Source organism: Hemicordylus capensis, chromosome 5, assembly GCF_027244095.1.
Source record: "Hemicordylus capensis ecotype Gifberg chromosome 5, rHemCap1.1.pri, whole genome shotgun sequence".
Lineage (NCBI taxonomy): Eukaryota > Metazoa > Chordata > Lepidosauria > Squamata > Cordylidae > Hemicordylus > Hemicordylus capensis.
The window spans coordinates 30,004,223-30,023,488 of NC_069661.1; the positions used below are offsets into that span (position 1 = coordinate 30,004,223).

Here is a 19,266-nt window from a genome sequence, read left to right on the forward strand (position 1 = left end):
CTATCCCCTGGTATTGCTATGTCGATTATTTTAACTTGTTTTTCTTTCTTCTTGACTACAGTTATATCTGGTGTACTGTGTGGCAGATGTTTGTCTGTTGGTAGTCGGAAGTCCCATTATATTTTTACATCTTCATTTTCTACCACTTTTTCAGTTTTATGGTCCCACCAATTTTTGGCTACAGGTAGCTTGTATTTTTTGCAGATGTTCCAGTGTATCATCCCTGCTACCTTGTCATGCCTTTGTTTGTAGTCAGTCTGTGCGATCTCTTTACAACAGCTGATTATGTGGTCCATGGTTTCATCTGCTTCTTTACAAAGGCAGCACTTGCTGCTTGTTGTTGATTTTTCAACTTTTGCTCTTATTGTATTTGTTCTTAGTGCCTGTTCTTGTGCAGCATTATTATTATTATTATTATTTCCTTTTCATTACAATAATATTACAACAGAAAGTGGGGGGGGAGAGAAGAAAAGGGAAAAAGGAAAGATCTCTTGAACATAACTTTAACATAATAACATACAATCTACCTATGGGGGGAAGGGAAGGGGGAGGAGAGACTTTCTTCTAAGGAGATCAGAAGAAAGCACAATTAATGTCAGAACAGACAGTTGAAAATGCCAAGAAGAGGAGAGAAGCCAAAGTAAAGACCTCAGGAAGGAACTTGATAGGGAATTTCAGAAAGCTGTTAGAAGAGATAAGGAGCAGTACTACAATGACAGCTGTAAAGACCTTGAGGATGGAAATAAACACAGAAAAACAAGGAAAGTTTTCCAAAAGATCTCTGAACTCAGAAGGAGGTTCCAACCTCAAATTGGTATGTTAAGGGATGCCAAAGGACAGATAGAGACTGATTCAGAGAAGATCAAACAGAGATGGAAGGAGTATACTGAAAATCTGTACAGCAGGGACATCAACATCCCAGATACTCTAGAAGATATTCCCTACTTGCAAGAACCGCTAGTACAGGAACATGAAGTTAGATTAGCGCTGCAGTGATTACAAAGTCAGAAGGCTACATGAATTGATGGAATAGCTACAAAAATATGGCAGGCAACAGAAGAAGAATCAGTCAAGGCTCTAACCAAACTATGCCAGCAAATTTGGAGAATGACACAATAGCCAATAGATTGGAAGAGGTCAGTCTACATACACATACCAAAGAAAGGAGAAGATTGTGCAAACCATCGCACAGTATCCTTAATTTCACATGCTAGCAAAATAATGTTCAGGATCATCCAACGCAGATTAGAGCCCTACATGGAAAGGGAAATGCCGGATGTTCAAGCTGGTTTCAGAAAAGGCCGGGGAACAAGAGACATCCTTGCTGATCCACACTGGATAAATTGATTGTGCAACAGATTGTGCAAACCATCGCACAATATCCTTAATTTCACATGCTAGCAAAATAATGTTCAGGATCATCCAACGCAGATTAGAGCCCTAAATGGAAAGGGAAATGCCGGGTGTTAAAGCTGGTTTCAGAAAAGGCCGGGGAACAAGAGACATCCTTGCTGATGCACGCTGGATAAATGAGAAAGCCAAAGAATACCAGAAAGAAGTCAATATGTGCTTTATTGACTACGGAAAAGCTTTCAATTGCATCGACCATGTCAAGTTGTGGACTATCCTTAGGAAAATGGCCGTCCCAGAGCATTGAGAAACCTATACACAGGAGACAGGAAGCCACAGTCCAGATGGAACATAGTGAAACCAACTGATTCCAGACTGGCAAAGGGGTAAGACAAGGCTAAATATTTTCTCCTTATTTATTCAATGTATATGCTGAACGTATACTGAGAGAAACTGGATTGGAAGAAGAAGAGCGTGGTTTTAAAGTTGGAGGAAGAAACATCAATAACCTGTACTATGCTGATGACACCACTCTGACTGCTGAGAATGTGGATGATCTGCAAGCTCTAGTAATGAAAGTCAAGGAGCACAGTGAAAAAACTGGACTACAACTAAATGTAAAGAAGAATAAACTAACGGCAATGAGTACAGCAACTAGCCTCAGAATTAATAATGAAGACACTGAAGTGGTGGATAGCTTCTAACTTTTAGGATCGACAATCAACAGTAAAGCCACCTAATGGCGCAGCGGGAAAATGCTTGACTAACAAGCAGAAGGTTGCCGGTTCGAATCCCCGCTGGTACTATATCGAGCAGCAGTAATATAGGAAGATGCTAAAAGACATCATCTCATACTGCGCAGGAGGAGGCAATGGTAAACCCCTCTTGTATTCTACCAAAATAAAACCACAAGGGTCTGTGGGTGCGAGGAGCAGAAATCAACTTGATGGCACACTTTACCTTTATCAACAGTAAAGGATCCAGCATTCAAGAACCATGCCACAGACTAGCACTTGGTAGGGTTGCAATGAAGGTCTTGGAAAGGATATTAAATGCCGTGACATGTTTATACCTACAAAGATTATAATAGTTCAGAAAATGGTTTTTCCTGTGACACTCTACGAATGCGAATGCTGGACTTTGAAGAAGAAAGACAAAAAAAGTATTGACACTTGAACTTTGGTGATGGAGAAGACTTTTGAGGATACCATGGACAGCCAGGAAAACAAACAAATGGATCATAGAACAAATCAATCCAAATTTTCACTCGAGGAACAAATGACCAGGTTCAAACTATCATACTTCGGGCACATTATGCGAAGTCCCAGCTCCCTTGAGAAGTCCATAATGGTGGGAAAAGTTGAAGGAAAGGAAAGAAGAGGACGACCAGCAGCAAGGTGGATGAACTCAATTACAACAGCAATGAATGCACCACTGAGAAACCTTAAAGGCCAAGTTGAAGACAGATCATCCTGGATAAAATCAATCTATGTGATCTCTAAGAGTTAACACCGGCTTGATGGCAATCTATCTATCTATCTATCTACACACACACACACACACACACACACAGAGTTTTCAAAGCATAAACAATTCATTAAAATGCGACCAAGTACAGTAGCTGAAAATTTTTTACCTTTCAGTTGGGCGGTTCAAATGCTGACAAGGAACACGTGTCATTTATTCAAAGTAGCAGTTTAGGAGTAGATTTGTCTTTCCAGTGCTGTAATATCATTCTTTTGGCAACCCCCAAGCACAAAGAATCCACAATTCTTGATGTAATGCTAGATTCCATATGCTAGAGATACACTCCCAAAAAAACATGAACGTCCTTGACAGGCACTGATTGCTACTTTATAATGCTAACAATCTTATGGATTTCAAGCCAAAATGGCCAATAACCAGAGGGGGAAAAATCACATGAGTAAATGTACCCTCACTGAGATTGCACTTCCAACGTCTAGAAGTCTGTAACCATCTGTTGTTAAACATTCCCTGATGTGTCCAATAAACACAGAATAAGAGTTTCTGTTGTATTAGCCTCATTCAAGATCAATCAATCAATCTTTATTACGGTCATAGACCAGCACAGGTTATAAAACAGTAATACTATACAATAAATGCTACATAAAAGGGGGGGGGATGCTACAGTACCACGGAGACTAAGATTGATATAGCAGATAAGGCTGAGATGGGAGGAATCTAAAAAATACAAAATGTTTAAAATATGCTATAAAGCACAAACAGAGTAGCTAAAATACATATAAGCTAAAAAGGGCACAATCTGACACTTTGTTTCAGTCATTCAAGATCCAAAGAGGCACATCTCACTGCCTTCAAAGCAACCTGCCATTGATTTAATAAGATAGGGTATTCAAGACCATTTCCCCAAAGATCTCAAATATAATCAATATCAATCTTATCAATATCTTTAAGTTTCTGACAGAGGAAGGTTAAAGGCTTAGGTGCATCTAATATATATTCCAGGTCTAATAATAGAAATGGAATTTCTGGAGCTGCAATCACATCAGGACCAAAAAGTCATGATTGTAAATGTTTTAGCTGAATAAACTGCCACCTATCATTTAAAGATAAATCAAACTCGGCTCTCTAAGTATCAAAAGATTTAAAAACAGCTTCAGAAGAAATCAGTTGAACTAGTATAATGACATTGTGGGAGACCCAATTAGCCCAAAATCTAGACCTGACCTGAATTTATATCCTTGCTGATTTAGTTTTAAATTTTCAAAATTTTGTTATTTAGTGTCAAAACATTTTAGCAGACTGTTTTGCAAATTTGATTCCCAATTCAAAATGTTCTCACCTCTTGTCTGTGAGCTTCTCAGGGGCATCTGGTGGGCCACTGTGTGAAACAGGATGCTGGACTAGATAGGTCTTGGGCCTGATCCAACAGGGCTATTCTTATGTACTTATGAGCCACTGACAGTCAGTGTAGACAATACAAGCTAGGCAGACTAATTGGTGGTTGGGGAGAGGGGAAATGATACATTTAACATTGTTGTTGGAGTCCCTTCCTTACTCAACTTGGTAGTCAAAGTAGAGTCCCTGGGGGAAGACCAAGATGGGTTGGAACAAAGAGGCAGGTGAGAGAAGGACATACCCACTATTCACTCTAATGAAGACTAGTCAAGCTGCATTGCTATTACAATGAAACTGGGATCGCTGGCAGGCGAGGTCTCATGGGACCTTAAGCTCAGTTCTGGAGCATTGCTTACATAACTGCATGATTGTTGAAGTTCCCAGTACTTGAAAGTTTAGGAAGGGAGACCAAGGAAGAGGAAGAATGGCAGAACACCCCAATTCCTGAGAGAGAAGCAAGGCAAAGGAAGCCACAAGGAACAGCAGCAGAGGACAATATGAGCAGTGGCCAAATCCCATCCTTCACCCTAATATTGAAACCTTATGGGTATAATAACAGGGGGACAGGGTGCCCTGAGAACCAAAGCACTGCTAATCACCAATACACTTCAAAGGGTGTGTAATGTTTTAAGCACTACAAGTATTCTACCACTACAAATATTTATTTACCACTCTTCAACCAAAGTTCTCAAAGTGGTTTACATAGTAAAATAAATAATACATAAATAATGCATTGGTCCCCTGTTAAACAGTAGTACAAAGCAGACACCAGCAACAGCCACGGGAGGGTTGCTGTACTGGGGTTGGATAGGGCCAATTTCCTCTCCTCTTGCTAAATATAAGAGAATCGCCACTGAAAAAGGTGTCTCTTTGCTCAGTTAGTAGGGGTTACAGTCTGCATGCAATTTTTAGTTTATATATTTAATCATTTCTAATCTGCCTCTTTATCAAAGCTGCTTGCCACAATTATAAATACTTACAAAATGTTTCTGAAATAATAAAATAATGCAGAATACACTTGGAGTCTGTAGAAGACCAGACCAAGTTTCCCAGAAGGAAGCTGGACAGTAGGTTTGCCAAAGTAAGAGGTCTGAAATCAGGGGTTTGCAACCTTGGGTCTCCACCTGCCGTTAGACGACAATTTCAATCATCTCCAGTCACAACGGGCCACCTAATGGCACAGCGGGGAAAGGCTTGACTAACAAGCAGAAGGTTGCCGGTTCGAATCCCCGCTGGTACTATATTGGGCAGCAGTAATATAGGAAGATCCTGAAAGGCATCATCTCATACTGCGTGGGAGGAGACAATGCAAAACCCCTCCTGTATTCTACCAAAGAAAACCACAGGGCTCTGTGGGCACCAGGAGTCGAAATCGACTTGACAGCACACTTTACTTTACCAGTCACAATGGTCTTCAGTCATTGTGCCTGGGAATGATGGAAGCCGTAGTCCAGTTGTTTCTGGGGTCCCAAGATTGGGAACCCTCATCTAAATAAAAGATATTTTGAATCTTTCTAGAATCTCCTATGAACTACAGAAACAAAAGCCACAGGTCAGGCTGGGTATTCATGTTTCAGAACCTTTGTGACATTGCCAGCCATGCCTCTTTTCTCAACCATTTGTGCCATTTTCCATTTCACAGCAGGGACAAGCATTCCAATATCAGAAGGTTTCCTAGAGACCACTAGGGACGGGCCCCTTCATATGTGCTGAGGGATCTTCCATTTGACAAGAGTTCGCATAGCTGGAAGGTTTCAGGCAGAACAAAGCCAACATGCTGAACCTCTGCGCCATTCTGAGCTTCCCAGTGGCATATCTCTTGCCTATTAAGAGTCTGGGAAAAGCTGCAGGGCATAACTACATGACCACCACTCAGTAAGAAATGAGTGCTAATCAATATACTGTGAGGTGAAAAATAATGAAAAAGGCAAGCAAGAGAGTCTCAGAAAGGGACCAGCCATTTATATGCATATCAACATGGCAAACTAGGACAGGAATGACAGTGGGGTTTGACAGAGACAAGTGGAAGCCAATACAACTTCACTAAGATTTTTGAGTGAAGGAAAGGTTGCCAGTAAGTATATGTAGACACAGAGTGTGGGCTATAAAGTTAGTTTACTAAATCAAATTTATCATAAACAGTACCAGGACCACACAAACTGGTAAAGTCTTTCAGGATGCTGATCCACTAGCCTTCTGGATGGTATTCTTGAGCTGCATCATTTCTTTGAGCAAATGCAAAACTGTTCAACAATTCTGCTAATAAGTATCCATCTTGGTTATAATCAATCAATTTATCTACTCCTAAATGCTTAATTCTTCCAAGCAACAGAAACTGGGACAAATTTCACTTCATTCTTGGAATGTTGTAGGTCCGGAGATACATGGCACATGAAGACTCTTCTCGCTGTTTCACAGAATGTGCACAAAATGAGATGCACCAGCTGTGTGCTCTGCTCACTTTCATATACAGTGAGGGAAATAAGTATTTGATCCCCTACTGATTTTGTCCGTTTGCCCTCTGACACAGAAATGACCAGGCTATAATTGGAATGGTAGGTTTATTGTAGCTGTGAGAGACAGAATAACAACAAACAAACCCTCAAAAGCCCAGTGCCCAAAAGTCAGCGATGGATTTGCATTGCAGTGAGGGAAATAAGTATTCGATCCCCTATCAACCAGCAAGATTTCAGGCTCCCAGGTGTCTTTTCACTATATGCAGGTAACGAGCTGAGATGAGGAACACCCTCTGTAAGGGAGTGCTCCTAATCCCAGCTTGTTACAGTACCTGTATAAAAGACACCTGTCCATAGAAGCAAGCAATCACTCAGCTTCCAAACTCACCACCATGCCCAAGACCAAAGAGCTGTCAAAGGATGTCAGGGACAAGGTTGTAGACCTGCACAAGGCTGAACTGGGCTACAAGACTATCGCCAAGCAGCTTGGTGAGAGGTGACTACACTTGGCACGATAACTCGCAAATGGAAGAAACACAAAATAACTGTCAATCTCCCTCGGTCTGGGGCTCCATGCAAGATCTCACCTCGTGGAGTTGCAATGATCATGAGAACGGTGACAAAGCAGCCCAGAACTACACGGGGGGAACTTGTCAATGATCTCAGGGCAGCTGGAACCATAGTCACCAAGAAAACAATTGGTAACACACTACGCCGTGAAGGACTGAAATCTTGCAGTGTCCGCAAGGTCCCCCTGCTCAAGGCAGCAGATGTACAGGCCCGTCTGCAGTTTGCCAGTGCACATCTGAATGATCCAGAGGAGAACTGGGTGAAAGTGTTGTGGTCAGATGAAACCAAAATCGAGCTCTTTGGCATCAACTCAACTCGCCGTGTGCGGAGGAGGAGGAATGCTGCCTATGAGCCCAAGAACACCATCCCCAACGTCAAACATGGAGGTGGACACATTATGCTTTGGGGGTGTTTTTCTGCTAAGGGGACAGGACACCTTCACCGCATCGAAGGGACGATGGACGGGACCATGTACCGTCAGATCTTGGGTGAGCACCTCCTTCCCTCAGCCAGGGCATTGAGAATGGGTCGTGGATGGGTATTCCAGCATGACAATGACCCAAAACACACAGCCAAGGCAACAAAGGAGTGGCTCAAGAAGAAGCACATGAAGGTCCTGGAGTGGCCCAGCCAGTCTCCAGACCTTAATCCCATAGAAAATCTGTGGAGGGAGCTGAAGGTTTGGGTTGCCAAACATCAGCCTCGAAACCTTTCTGACTTGGAGAGGATCTGCAAAGAGGAGTGGGACAACATCCCTCCTGGGTTGTGTGCAAACCTGGTGGCCGACTACAAGAAACGTCTGACCTCTGTGATTGCCAACAAGGGTTTTGCCACCAAGTACTAAGACATCTTTTGTGAAGGGATCGAATACTTATTTCCCTCACTACAATGCAAATCCATTGCTGACTTTTGGGCACTGGGCTTTTGAGGGTTTGTTTGTTGTTATTCTGTCTCTCACAGCTACAATAAACCTACCATTCCAATTATAGCCTGGTCATTTCTGTGTCAGAGGGCAAACGGACAAAATCAGCAGGGGATCAAATACTTATTTCCCTCACTGTAATGGCTTTCCTGAAACACATTGTCGGCTGCAGGCCGACAATGTTAAAATTGTCAATGGCCTAAATTTAGCAACAGTTACTACTTAGACATGCAACTGGGTTAAAGTGGAAGTCCTGAAGAAGAAGTATTCTCCTCAAAGAGTAGCGGAAAAGGCAAAGCAAACAAAAAAACCACCTGTCCACTTTATGCATAGGCTTTTGGGGGCACATTTCCATATTCATTTCCATCATTTGTTGGGCATCCCCATACTTCTAAACTTATACTGCTCATGCAAAAAAAAAGCATGTTCATAAACTGATACTTTTGAGACAGAACATGCTATACTATACAGTCATTTTTTGCTTTAACACATCTGTATCTAAGAGCAACTTTGCCCTCACCTAATAAGGCCATTTTGTTGTGACACTGGTTTGTAAGTGGCCACATTCCACAGTTTTTGGTGCTGAATTATCTGAGAGTGCAGTTAATCCCATGCCATTTGATAATGTAAACACATTTTAAATTTATAACTGAGGGAGAAAGGGAAAACTAAAAGAGAACTTGTGAATTTGAGCTGCTTACTCTTACTGAGTGGCCTGAGAAAGCCCTGATTTAAAGACTTCCAACTCTTTTGGAATGCAACATTACAAGCCAACAAGCAAATAGAAGAAATAATTAGTTTTCACACTGCAGTGACTTTTATATAAAAAGGCACTGGGCGAAGTCATAGAAAAAGTGGACACAACTACCTTCATGTGATCTGTCCAATTAATTTTGAAGATAAATTCTATTTGTTACCTAAAGTAATTTCCTGTGGGAATGTGCCAAGAAACATAATGAATTTGGGATGGTGATTCAAACAGTTGCTTTTGTAACTAAGGCAATGAATGAATTATGGTGAAGGGCACTGCTCCACATTATTACTAATTATTTGTTAAACATCAAATACATGAAAAGTAGTCTGACTCATATCACCTACGAAGTACAAAGTTGCAGAGATAATGATGAATGAGATCTCTAAGAAAGCACTAATTTCTAATGCAGGGTTGCCTCTGTTGTTGACTATATATTTTTCACAGTCATCTCACATTTTTTAAACATGAGTGAACATCCCAAGAAAACTTTTTTCCCCTTACGTCAGCATTCCTGGGGCAAGGAATTCTCCAAGGTAAACCTTCTGCCCTCCAGCACCAATTCTAGGCGCGGGCACGGCCTCAGAGCTGGGGAAGGGGGGAAGTTCATTCACTGTCTTCTTCTCCTATCAGTGGGAGCAAAAGGTCTGATCTCCTCCCCAGGAGACAGTCCCACAAGCCCATCCCGGCTGATCTCCTCATCCTCGGCAGCCCCTGGCTTAAATAGAGCCCTGCATTTCAGACACTCTTCCCCCCTTCCAACCTGCTCCGTCTTCCCTGGCTGGGCAGGTGTAGTGACCAGCCAACCCCTGGCTCCTCAAAGGGACTTGTTCTCTAACTCTTCCTTAATATCCATGCACCTGTTTGCAGCTGTGGAGTTAATATCGTTGCTATTCCCTCTCCACCAAGCTGCTGTCTCCTGGGCTGTCCCCGCCCATCCCCCAGCAGCAGTTGCACTTCTCTCCAAGCTCCCCCTGACTCCCGAGAGGTAATTAATGGGGTGGCCTTGGCGTTCAGAGCCCCCGGCTTCCCGTGGCACCCTGCCGTTTGGCTGGGTACACAACTCTGTCTCACGGGGGAGGGTAGGAACTCCTGACAACTTACATTGACTAGGATTCAAACCTTGTTTTGTTTTTGAGGCATTATAACTGATCTCATGCATGTTTACTCAGAAGTAAGCCACACTGAATTCAGAAGGACTCACTCTCACATAAGTATACATAGGATTGAAGTCTGAAATTTGAATTTCTCAAACAGCAGTTCACCTTGCACAATACAGAGCAAACAGCCTTTGAAAACTGAGGGTAATTTCAAAAGCAATTCTTGATATAGTAGGTAGAGGTCGAATGAGAAAAGGTCAGCAACTCCATTGGACTAGTGCAGGCCCCCTATATGAACAAAAACAGCTCTTTGGATCCTGGGCCGATGCCTTCTTCGTTTGGCTTCAGATATAACAATTGGTTGCGCATGTAAAAAGGCTAGACCAGGACTGCACAACTTCAGCTCTCCTGCAGATGTTGGACTACAACTCCTATCATACCTGACTATTGGCCACTATGGCTTGGGATGATGGAAGCTGTAATCCAAAAATAGCTGGAGGGCCGAAGACGTGCAGCCCTGGGCTAGACAAACAGGTGCTGCATTTTTAATGAGCCACAACTTTACTGATTAAATACAGTCTGCAGCAGGGATACTGGTTATGTGGATAATCCACCAAAGTGTGTGCACTGAACTTTTGGGGCTCCAAAACTCGCAATTTGGGCAACCCTACCCTAGCTCGGAGCCTTGAAACAGCTATCCCTTCTGTTTCTAGTTCCTCACAGCCAGCACACTGAGAGGTGCTGAGGGAGGCCTGCCAGAAGCAAGGGCCAAGCAGCCCCAGACAAATGAAGCAAGTAGGTCTTAAGCAGGTTCCCACCCCAGCCAGCTTCCCTAATCTGAAGAGCCACAAGGACAAGTGTGGGAGAACACCCCTTACACTTAACCCTCACTGGCTGTCATGGGGTTTTTCTGTACCCCTAGAGACTCAAAACATTAATTGTTGTTTCTTAATTCTAAAATTTTGTCCATCTAGGACATTGTCACTGACAGCCCATTAAACAAATCCTGCCAAAAGCAGGTCATTACCATAAATGGTTTTTGCCTCCATGTTTAAACAAAAAGCCTACACCTGCTGGGGTACAATCATACCCCCAGTAGGAGTACAGTAATACCCCTGAGTTAGTTGACTTGCAAAATACCCACTATTTAGTGAAATATATTCTTCTAGGACTTGGGTTTGCCTCTGCAAGTTTTGTTTGGTTGACTTATAGGTCAGGGTGTATTCAAAGTTCACCATAATGGCAAATTTGAAAAAAAAGTTTAGCATTTCTACCTCTTCGCACCTAGCAATGACTGCCCCTTGTGTAACCCCTCAATATGTTTTGTAGGTGGCCTATTGGTCAGGGTGCATTCAAAGTTCACCAAAATGGCAACTTTGGAACAATCTCACCTAGCAATGACTACCTCTTGACACCTAACAATGTTATCTGACACCTGTGTCATCCCTGATCAGAGGAAAAAGTCATTATCACGTGTTCTCAAGATAGGGAGCCTCTTCTTGACCTTGGCACTGTTGCCAAGTCATTGCACTTTTGACATTTCAAAATAAGAAGTCCCATATCAGCCAGTCGTCATTGCCTAAAAATATGAGCTCCACTGTCCCTTTCCTACTAGCAAGGACAGAAAAGCAAGTAAGTGTGAACATCAAGCAAGAGAACAGAAGGAGGAGGAGAGCAAAGCGCAATGGATGCTCCTTCAACAGTAAATATTTCTGTGTACCTCTCTGCCATGGTCGTTAAGGCTGGCCAATGTGGGGTACAGAGTTATCCCATAACAACAACGTTTGCATTTTCATGACATTCGGTCAAGGTAAATGTAATAGCTCAAGGAGTGCTCACCAATACTCCATTGTTATTTTCGATTCCAACTTGCACTTCATTCCTAACCTGCTAGTGTCACAAGGAGCACTAGCCATGCTTAGTAGCTCCTGTTCCACTTGCCTCTGATAACTTTCAATTGTCATTGTTGTGTATCTCTGAAAAGTATGGCATACCTTTCATTCATAAGGTACATACCATCATCCCTAAAGAGGTGTGACTTACTGAACTGGATGCCAAGATTGATACCAAATAATCCCACAGTCCGCCCCAGGTCCCTATTGATTGTTCTACAGGCTGTATCCATATTCACAGCATGTCTAGCATCCTTCCATACTCATCAAGTCAACAGGTCTAATCAGATAATACAAACCGCAGGATTTGATTTGATTTGATGCAAAACGTTCCAAAGATGGGAGTCAAGGTTGCTGCCATGAACAACAGAACAACTAATGTAGAAGAACAGGGTTTTTTTCTCAAAAACTAACAAACAAACAAAACAGAGGGCCAGGTGAAATAGGACACACCTGTAGTAGATTACCCTGCTATTCTTCCTAACCCACAATTCCAGCATTCTCTAAATCTTCAATCATCATTAAATTGGTATGGCCCCTAGGTCTCCACAAGGAATCCCAGAGAGCAATTCAGTGAAGCCTAAGGTGTTTAAAACATATGACAGCTAACCCTTCCCCTTCCGCAGGAGGAATACAATTCCATTGTGACGCACAGATACCAGCCAACCTATTAAAAAGGCAGGATGGACGGAAATGAAGGGCAGGCACTATCCTCCCAAAGCTCCGCTACCCCCATGAACTTACATCTCCAATGCTCCCTTCTGTCTCATGTGGTCCCTGACATTTCTCTTAATCTGATGGTTGCTGCTGTCATGTCAGCCAAGAAAGAGGGCAACCTGGGCAAGCAGAGACCTTGAATAGTCCCGCCTTGGGCCCCTTCTCGATTACCTACATTCATTGCAGCTCTAAGGACACCAGAGCCTGCATGCCTACCTTCCCGTCTATTATGGCCACAGTCAATATTGCCCTCCTACAACCCATCTGCAGTGGGTTCTCCATTTCAATTGGGAAATATTCAATTTCAACTGGGAGTATCTCATAAAACCATTTGCAAAGCTTTGGAAGAAAACTTAATTATGAGAAGAGATTGTTTTATAATGTGAGCCACATCATTTGATAATATTTTCATTAAATTAGTGCAAGTAATTTTTTTTTGTATTAGGTTACTCCAATTCTAATGAAACACAAATGAACATCTGCTGACACAACTGCTGTACTTCAATTTTATTTAATACAATTGTCTCAGGGCACTAATCCTTAGCTGCAGACACATTGCTATGCACAACATCTCTGCCACTGAAGTGATGGTCAGAACTTGTTGCAGGAGGAGTCTCCCACTCCAATCCCCACACCAACAGGCAATGGCCACAGATGTGGCCATTGCTATGGTTTTTAAAGCAACATGACAAATTTACCTTTGGAGATAGAAGATTTTACTTTCTGCAAACAAAAATAAATGCATTGCAAAAAGGGATTTTTTAAATTTACTATACAAAGTCACAATCCTAAACTTCAAAGATACCTGATTTGCATTTTCCACAATAGAACAGCTCGGATACAATTACTTTTGAATGGCTAAGACATAGTAAATTTGGCCTTGATACTAAACATAGTAAAAAATGATCTTCACAGATCCTTCCAGTAGGGATGTGCACGAATGGTCTGCGGCACCGGCAAGGGTAGTACTTTAAGGGCGGGGGAGGGTGTACTCACTCCCCCTGCCACATTTCCCCTGCCGGCGCTCTGTAAATTTTAAGCCCCTTGGGGCGGCAGCATTCCTTCCTGCCACCCCGTTTCCCACATCGGCTGGAAGTTGCGAGTGCGCATGCGCTCATCATGCGTGCGTGTGCACGGCAGACGGGTGTGCGTACGCATGCATGATAGGCACACGCATGTTCGCAACTTCCGGCCAACGGGGGGGAACGGGGCGGCAGGGAGGAACACTGCCGCACCGAGGGGCTTAAAGTTTACAAAGTGCCAGCGGGAGAAATGCGGCGGGGGTGGGGGTAAGTACACCCTCCCCCACCCTTAAAGTACTACCCCCGCCGTGCCAAAACGCTGAATACTGCCCCAGCGCTGAAACATTTCGGAGGCCTTTACAATGGCCTCCGAAACATTTTGGGCACATGCCTACCTTCCAGCAAGGGTAGGGGAATTACAGGCATGGCAAAACAGGGTTGTACAGTTCTCAATACAGCATTTCCCATACCTGATGAGGAAAGCCTCTGTTCTGATTTAAAAGATGCTTGCCTCATCAGCTGTGGGACACTGCAATAGCAAAAACGACAAAGAAGGTTCGTATTGCACACATAGTTTCCTTATACACATAAACAGTTCTTTGGATAGCAGTCTGTGCGTATATATTATTCATGATGTTATTATTGATGCTAATTATTAGAATGATCTTTATTAATAAATAACATAGTCTGAGGTTCTTGAAATTGCACTGATTGGCCCTAATATTCTCCCTATGTTGGCACAGCAGACCAGGTCAAGATATCACCTCCTCAGGAAGGAGTGATAAGAAGGTAGCAGGTCATCTCCTTTAGTAAAGAGCACATTAATGGTTGGCTCAGGGCACGGAAAGCTAGCTTGTTTACATTTTAGTCACTCCCAGGTATTCTAAAACCACACAAGATAAACCCTGATGCACCCATTGTGTTTCACCCTACACAGGTCTTTTAGACCTTTTCAGCCTTTGTACTGAAAGGAAGCACACCTAGCAAATTTGAACAGGACTATGTTTCATCCTGCACTTTGTCCCTTTTGTTCACCTTTTCAAGGTGCAATCAGCAAAATGTCCCTGGACAAGATTTTTCTTATAAGTAACCAAGACTCAATCAATTGGTGTGCCTCCTGTGTCTCTAACCTGCATTCACCAGATGCACCAGCTGCCTTTCGCTACATCTTGGCAGTAGCACCTCCATCTTGCCTTGCCTCTCGCTCCTGCTTTGCTTTTTGCCTCCAGACCAGCACTTTTTCCTAACCCAGTCTGCACAACCCTCTTGGCTGCGAGATCCTGGTCCTTCTAGATCAGATCCCTCTTGGACTTTTCCTGGTTCCCAGACTCTTGCCTGATCCCCAGATTCACGCTCCTGCCTTCCTGCCCACCCCAGAGGAGAGAAGTCTCTCGGTAATGGCTGAGCCACAAGGGTCCAAACACCCCATCAGACAGAGTGAGGTAGTAGCTAACTCCTGCTCTCAAACCTCTCACTCCTTTCCTTCTCGCTTCTTTAAAATCCAAGACTGTTCTCTCCAAAGATCGCTTCTCTCTAGTCAGCCTTGAGTGGACTTAATTTGGAAACTCAAGCCAAATTGCCTCCTTGTGAGCTGTAACATAGTCCTTTTAATCTCTAAATATTGCTAGTTTTGTTAGTTAAATATTGTTGCCTATTTTTCTTCCTGTATCTCTTGATTTCTCTTCCTATAATAAACTTGATTTTATTTTTGAACTCTAACCTCTCTGTTCAATTCTCCTCAGGACCGAAGCTTTGCACAAATTTATTCTGAAGTGGACGGCTCCATTTTAAGCTCACTAATTCCCCACACACAAGCCTAAAACATAGCCGGGGTACTTGCCAATTCCCAAGGGAATAGTACCATTAACAAAGTAAACTGTTAGAAACTGCCATATAGAATGAAAATGACTTGATTATACTGTGGCAACTTGGACTATAGGAGGCTCAGCCTTAAATAATAAATAATTATATAGATCACTTTCAAGTGTTATCACTCACCAATATACAAGATAGGCATGGGGAAATATGGACAGTCAAATACAAGCTAGATCTGGGTATTTATCATGGTTAATGCTAGATGGAATTGTTGGAATATATCTTCGGGTAACACCCCCTATCTCCACCACCCCTGGTCCGTGACGGAGCTGGCAATCATGTGGGCAGCCTATCCGGCCACCAAGGGATGGCTCCCTCCCCATGTGCAGGGACAGCAGGCTAAGCCCACATTCCTACACTAACCCTAACGGTGCTTCATACCAATCATGTGAAAAGCCTCATTATGTAGCTTGGCTAAAACAGCCACCTCTCAACAAGATACCAACACTTTATTCTGGCCTATGCAAGCATGATGCTTATCTATGGTTAAGAAAAGCACATCGTGGATTAAGCATTTTGTTTGAAATGAATGCCTAAACTCTGAATCAGCTTCAACCAAGAATGAGAAACTGTAGTTTGAAGTGGGTTTCTAAGCCACATAAACATCAACCAGTTACGTCTGCATTTAGCAAACCATGGTTAAGGCAGTTTCCGCACATCTCCAGGCTCTCTGTTTGCAAGATGACAAACAGTTTCCCCCAACATATACCACTAGGGACAGGGCTTAGCTTGGTAAACTAAACCAAAGTTTCATTCTACATTTGGGGTATCAACCTCGGGTAATACTACAAACGATAGGAACTGCAGTGCTAACCATGCCTAAGTGAACTGCTGATTCCCTAACCTGATATAGTCTACATTCTCATGGACCCGTGGTTCCGTACCTCCCCTCTGCCCCCACTGCTCTCCTGTCTGCATTTGGACAGAATGGAGAGGGTCCTCTCTGCAGTCAGAGAGAGACTGAAGAGAGGAGGGGGAACTGGCTGTGCGGGCTTCCTTCTTGCTCAAAGGACAGCCCGCACAGCCAATCACAGAGGGAGAAACTTCCATCCTCAACTCCAGTCCAGTCCAAATGCTGCCTCCAGTACTGCATTCAAACATACCGGAGGCTCCATAGAACCTCAGTTTTGAGCAGCAAAGCTAATTACAAATTGAGTGTTTGAACTGGAGTCTCGAGTGAAACCTTGGGTCACAGAAGGTATGGGACCAGAGTTGAATTCCTTCAGACGTAATGGTAAGGAAACCTCTGGCCCCTGCAATTCTGGTTCCCCATGTGAATACAGCCATTAAGTCCTTTTTTAATTCAGAAAAAAAACTGGGGGGAAATTAACAGTGTGCCTAATACAGTAATCCCAATTTGCTGCAGGTTGGTAGTATTTTAAAAGCCTTTGAATAATACTACATTCCCCCACTAAAATGACAATAAGAAGAAAACAGAAACACTGGCCCTACCAGCACTGATTATGTCCCTGAAAATTTAAAACATATAAAGCAAAAGAATTGCAGAATATGTCACTAAAGTTCATAAAATCTGATGCACTACATTACCTTTTCTGCTTCTCAAATACCTGAGGGCTCTCCTATAAAACCAAAAAGGCACCACACAGAACATTCATTTCACGCACATGATCACAAACCTTCCCTCCAGAGATAACGCCACTGTTAATAATTCCCACTGTTATTACTGACTTTAAAGTTCTTTCTTGTTTGTAATGACTGACATCTAGACTAACCCTTCACCAACTCAACAAGGTGGGTGATTTTTGGCAACCTCTCCTTCCCCTTTGCAGCTGCCTGTGCCTCTGCCTCCTGAAACTATCTTCCCCAGCCCTCAGGATATTATTTCAGGAAGCACAAGCAGCTGCAGAGAAGAAGAGGAGATTGCCAAAAATGGTACCTCCTTCCTGGCACAATGGAAAACGATGGTGTCAGCCATTGTATTTTCCTTGCTAGACTGGTTTTAGGTATTTTATAACAATTTTTTATTTTATTGTATTTTAGTTGTTAGCTACTTTGGGAGATAATTTTGGCAGAAAAGATATAGATGTAAGAAATAAATATCTATGTACACTTTGATCAGCTTGCTTTACGAACAAGTAGTACACACCACCAGTTTCTAAATATTTGGTGCTGCACAGCAAAGTAACCCCCATGGACCTTTGCATGAATGGATGAAAAATACCAAAATACCAAAAATATAGCTCCTTTTTAAGCAACCAACAAGGAGAGTTGTTGGTGGCAGTGCAGAGATCACAAGATCTAGCAATCTACATAGTTTCCCATCTCCTAAAATCTTTCGCAGTCATAGTTTCTTTCTAAATCTATGAAATCAACATACCTGGCATATCCATATCAGTCTTAGAGAAACCTCGCCTAAATGTTCCGCTGAGAAAAGATGTATGCTTCCTTTTGGCGACTGTGGTTCGGGGAGGCATGTACTCGGTTTTACCCTGTGATTTTTCATATGATTTATGGACATCATAGGAACCTGGTGCGGGAGCTTCCTGTAATGTTAAAGAAAACATTCATTTAAGCAGACTAGTGCTTCATAAGCGTGTTAACAAGCTGTGCAAATTGTAGATCCATTGTAGAGAAACCAGAAGCAACAAATATATGTGAAAACACACACACAAACACCAGAATGAGTTACAACCAGTTCACTTGAGCGGACATGCTAGTGTTTAGTATGCCATGAAACCTAGCAGAAGCCAACACTCCTATACTGCAACAGCCACCATCACTAGAGGTGACATGGTCATGCTATGTTGGTCACACAACACAGGGAAGGGATGCACACTGAAGGCTAATGACAAGTCACTTGTGCAGAATCCAAAAGGCCATTTAAGCACTATAATGCTGCCGTCTGTGTCCTAAATAACTGGCAGTAGTAACCTTTGAGAATGTGAACTGCAAGTAACAGAAAGGACAGAAGATCAGGCTTGCCTCATTTGGTAAAGGTAGTATTTTGCTATATGTGCAGGCTACTCATACAATGTCCAGGGTGACAGCTACTGTTTTAAATTGCTAATTAAAAGACTTACAGTACTTATGGCATACATTTCCCATCACAGACGTAGACAGATATATGAAATTACAAGAGGAAGAAACACAAAAAAGGGATAAAGCAAGCATACATTATATAAGAACAGCCCTGCTGGATCAGACCCCGCATCCTGTTTCACACAGTGGCCCACCAGATGCCACTGAGAAGCCCACAGGCAAGAGGTGTGGTCATGGCTCTCTCTCTCTTGCTGTTGCTCCCCTGCAACTGGTATTGAGAAGCATCTGGCATCTGAGGCTGGATTCTCTCAAGAATACCACAATAATGCATTACTACACAGTGCAGCAGGAGGCTCAGCCTAACATTAGGGGTTTTAATTTATCCTTTTGAAAAAGACAGGTGATTATTTACTTTTATATACTGAGTGTGAAGTGATAATGTTTTTCCTTATTCAGCAATTCTTAATTTAACAGTTCTCATTCCATTCAAATTGAAGAGCGTTAATTTATTATCCAAGATGAACCTGTTTACTTCAAATTTAATAGTTTCCAATTAAGCTAAAACATTTACTCTTCCATCATTTATAAACTCTTTCTGCTAAGTTGCTATATTAATATTTTAATCAACATCAAAGAAACATTAGTATTAATAATGATGATAATAATTCTAGACTAACTATAAAATGTTGCAAATACCAGATTTAAAATGTAACCGCCTTAAAACAGCAGCT

At 42.5% G+C, this 19,266-nt stretch overlaps 1 protein-coding gene across 1 annotated transcript in view; it reads right to left on the reverse strand.

Annotated features, from left to right (window-relative positions):
- The window catches only part of STPG2 (sperm tail PG-rich repeat containing 2), a 351,852-nt gene that overhangs the window by 207,437 nt on the left and 125,149 nt on the right, over positions 1 to 19,266 (reverse strand). Inside the window, exon 11 of the mRNA XM_053258361.1 lies at positions 17,874 to 18,039. Within this exon, the coding sequence (XP_053114336.1) occupies positions 17,874 to 18,039 (166 nt within the window). The remainder of the gene's footprint in view (positions 1 to 17,873; positions 18,040 to 19,266) is intronic.